General features: G+C 41.0%; 1 protein-coding gene across 1 annotated transcript in view; it reads right to left on the reverse strand.

Moving 5' to 3' along the window:
* Window positions 1–626: 626 nt before the first annotated feature.
* The window catches only part of Pmar_PMAR005489 (hypothetical protein), a gene marked incomplete at both ends in the record, with an annotated part of 2,637 nt that continues 123 nt past the window's right edge, over window positions 627–3,140 (reverse strand). Inside the window, 6 exons of the mRNA XM_002764605.1 lie at window positions 627–641; window positions 870–1,134; window positions 1,699–1,856; window positions 2,448–2,622; window positions 2,668–2,807; window positions 3,016–3,100. Coding sequence (XP_002764651.1) covers window positions 627–641; window positions 870–1,134; window positions 1,699–1,856; window positions 2,448–2,622; window positions 2,668–2,807; window positions 3,016–3,100 — 838 coding nt within the window. The remainder of the gene's footprint in view (window positions 642–869; window positions 1,135–1,698; window positions 1,857–2,447; window positions 2,623–2,667; window positions 2,808–3,015; window positions 3,101–3,140) is intronic.

The following is a 3,140-nucleotide window of genomic DNA, read 5'->3' on the forward strand; positions in this document are numbered from 1 at the left end:
ACCGAATGAAGGCTCTTAATCTCCGCGTTTTTCTCTCATACTAAAACAACAGTCCATTTCCATAACCTCGTGTCGTATTTCCGAGAGCAACATAAACTAGCAAATATCAATCAGTGTTGAAGTAATTTACGTTCCCTCTCCTCAACTGAGTTAACAACAGTTTCTTCACGAAAGTTTCTCACAAAAAAACAAATTTTCCCAAATTTCCTTATTTTCAGCATAAACACATGTAGTTGACCATGTACATATTTTCCAACAATGCTACCAACCACACCAACCTACGGGCAACCCTTTTGAGTTATCGTCACTGCTTCCACTTCTCGCGAAATTGTTAAGTCCACATCAGCCGACTTCAAATGACACGATTGCGTTCCTTCTCCTTTTCTCAACTTCGCATCGATTACTTTCTAAATACAAAAAAACGTACAAGGAAAAAACTTCGCTCCGCCGTACTTCTGTTCTGCTCAGTGTACTCACTGTAGGGCCTGCTACCGGTTTCGGTGTGTTCTGAAAGAATAACACCGCTACGATGTTCACGGATGAGCGAATGCGCTATTTCCTGTCCCCACTCCCACATCTACATTTCGCTTCGATATTACTCATAACAACCTCAACACATGGAAGTTTCACAACAACCCGTTCTACGTAAAATGGCGTAAAACTCTCTGAAAAACTCGGTGATATGCAGTAGTAGTCGTGAAATATACTTTCCACTACTCTTTTTCATATCACTAGAGTGAAACTTCATTGTTCTCCCAATGACAACACGGTATCCTATGAAACTCAATACCATCCAAATTTTCCACTTTTTCCCTCAAAATTTCACATTTCAAACCACTGGTAAGCAATTTCGTAAGCAATCAACTCACCTTATACCGCTCCCTCAGCTCCTCCATATACTCCTCCTGAATTGCCTTCATTTTTTGCCGTCTACGCTTCTCCCCTGCTAACTCGTCAATGGTCATGTTCCTATACTCTTTCGCTTCACACATGTCGTGTATAAAACCATCGGGAGTAACCTCAGGGGGGAAGCGGCCTTCCACCAGGAACTGCGCCAGCACCGAGCCGCAGAACCAGCGAATGTTATGTTCTAACTTCGTCACTTTTGCAGAAGGAATGGTAACTCGACGAGCCCTAAAATAACAGAATCAATACTAAAAAATCTCTATTTGTAAAAATTCCGCAACAGAATGAGTCGAACTTTGCCGCAGTGTGGAAGAAGATAAACGTAGTCAACTACATGTGTTGATGACCATATGAAAATTCTAAGAATTTTTTTGCGAAATTCTCATCGGTTCCTTACCGTAATTCTTGTTGTTAATAATCGAGAAAACCTCTAATCTCAGCTGATGAAACTCCATTTTCAAAATTCTAAATTTTCTCTCACTAATGCCCCAATTTCAGTTCATATGCAACTCCATTGTTCATTCAATCCATTTCAAAAGCTCGCCGCTAAATGAAAAGCAAGGTTGGAATATGTTCTCATTCTTCTCAGCTGCCTCCACAAGTTTCCTCACTTAACAATACGAGGTCATATAAAAACTACAAAACCAACAAAAATCTTTTCAAAATTCTCATATGCAGTTGTTGACCATGTGCATATTTTCTGTCCCACTGCATCACAAACTACTACTCGCATACCAAAAACTCAGAATTTTTCCCTGAAAAAAATTCCACAATCGATAAAATTCCTCTCACCCGCTCTCAGATGGGCACTGCAGCATAGCAGTAAATAAAAAGTTTGTCCTTGCTGGTGACGAGTAAACTTCTCGCGTTATTTGAACTCGAGGTTTACTATCTCCAGCAGGGACCGGGTTGAGGCTCTCGAGACTGCAGGTACTTCCCGAAGTGCGAACCTGAGCAGAAATATAACACCGATATCTCAAATAAGCTCTCCAAAGAAAAAACTGTCGAGAATTGCGATTTTTTCAATGTTGGAGTATATGTTTGCTTTCCTCAGCTGAGTTCACGAACTCACATACGAATTCGGGTAGAAGTGTACAGAAATCAATAATAATTTTCCCCAAAACTTTCATATTGTCATCACCAACAAATGTAGTTGACCATGTGCATACTTCCCACATTGCTTCACAGCTATCGAGCTATGTGCGAGGAAATGCTGTATACAAGTTTCTAACCTAACTTTCAGAGGACCACTAAATGAATATAATTTAATATAGTGGGAGTTTCACAACAACCCGTTTTACGTAAACTGACGTGATACACCAGTGAGGGTCCAAAGAATAATATGAAATATTATGAATGGATAACCCCTCTTGTTTTTGTTATATTATATGATGTAGCCCGGCGTAAACCTTATGACTCATTTATCGATGACCCGGCTAAAAATCACTTATTAACGACTCTAGTTGAGTTAGTAAATCTCAAGGGCCATGAAACCTCCAAAGATACACAAAAATGTACTTCAAAAATTCATCGCTACTTACTTGCGTCTGCCACTGTACTTTACCATTAACAGGTAGGTTCACATGACATATATAACTAAGTGCATGCGGAACCGTAAGCACCCCCTCAGGTGCGAATTCAGTGAGGGCTTCCACACACGTTCGGGCGCTCGCCAAATTCTTCACAGTAGTAGGGGAAAGTTTGAGATCAAATAATCTGAAAAAAAAATACCTCCACCGGGGATCGAACCTGCGCCCTCACGGTTTCTTGAGCTGATCCACACCAACGTGCTGATAGCACTTTGCTTTTGCTCCCCAGCCTCCCCCTGGCAAGCGACTCAACATCACCTCCTGCTGCTTCTGAGACTCCCATAATTTGCACTCTTTCTCATCGAGTAATTTCTGAAAACAGAAAATATTTTCGCGAAACGTGAAATTTATTTTTTTTTTCCGATTCCAATATATACTCTATCTTTGTTAACTTAACAGTAACAGCATCAAAAAGAATTTTTGTACAACAATCTATACTTTCCCATTATTTTCGTTTCGTTCAAAACACCAAATGTCGCGATTCAATTAGCGCGCGCCCGTTTGATCGATTTCAACTCACCTCCTGCTTAGCAATCTCCAGCCATCTCGGCAAGAGCACTTCCCTACTGCAGACTTCCTTCACCGCCTCAGTGACGTTAGTAACACTGCTCGAAACCCAGGACCCAACCAGCTGTCCGCAGTCCA

This window comes from Perkinsus marinus (assembly GCF_000006405.1).
Source record: "Perkinsus marinus ATCC 50983 genomic scaffold scf_1104296976634, whole genome shotgun sequence".
NCBI classification, from domain to species: Eukaryota; Perkinsozoa; order Perkinsida; family Perkinsidae; genus Perkinsus; species Perkinsus marinus.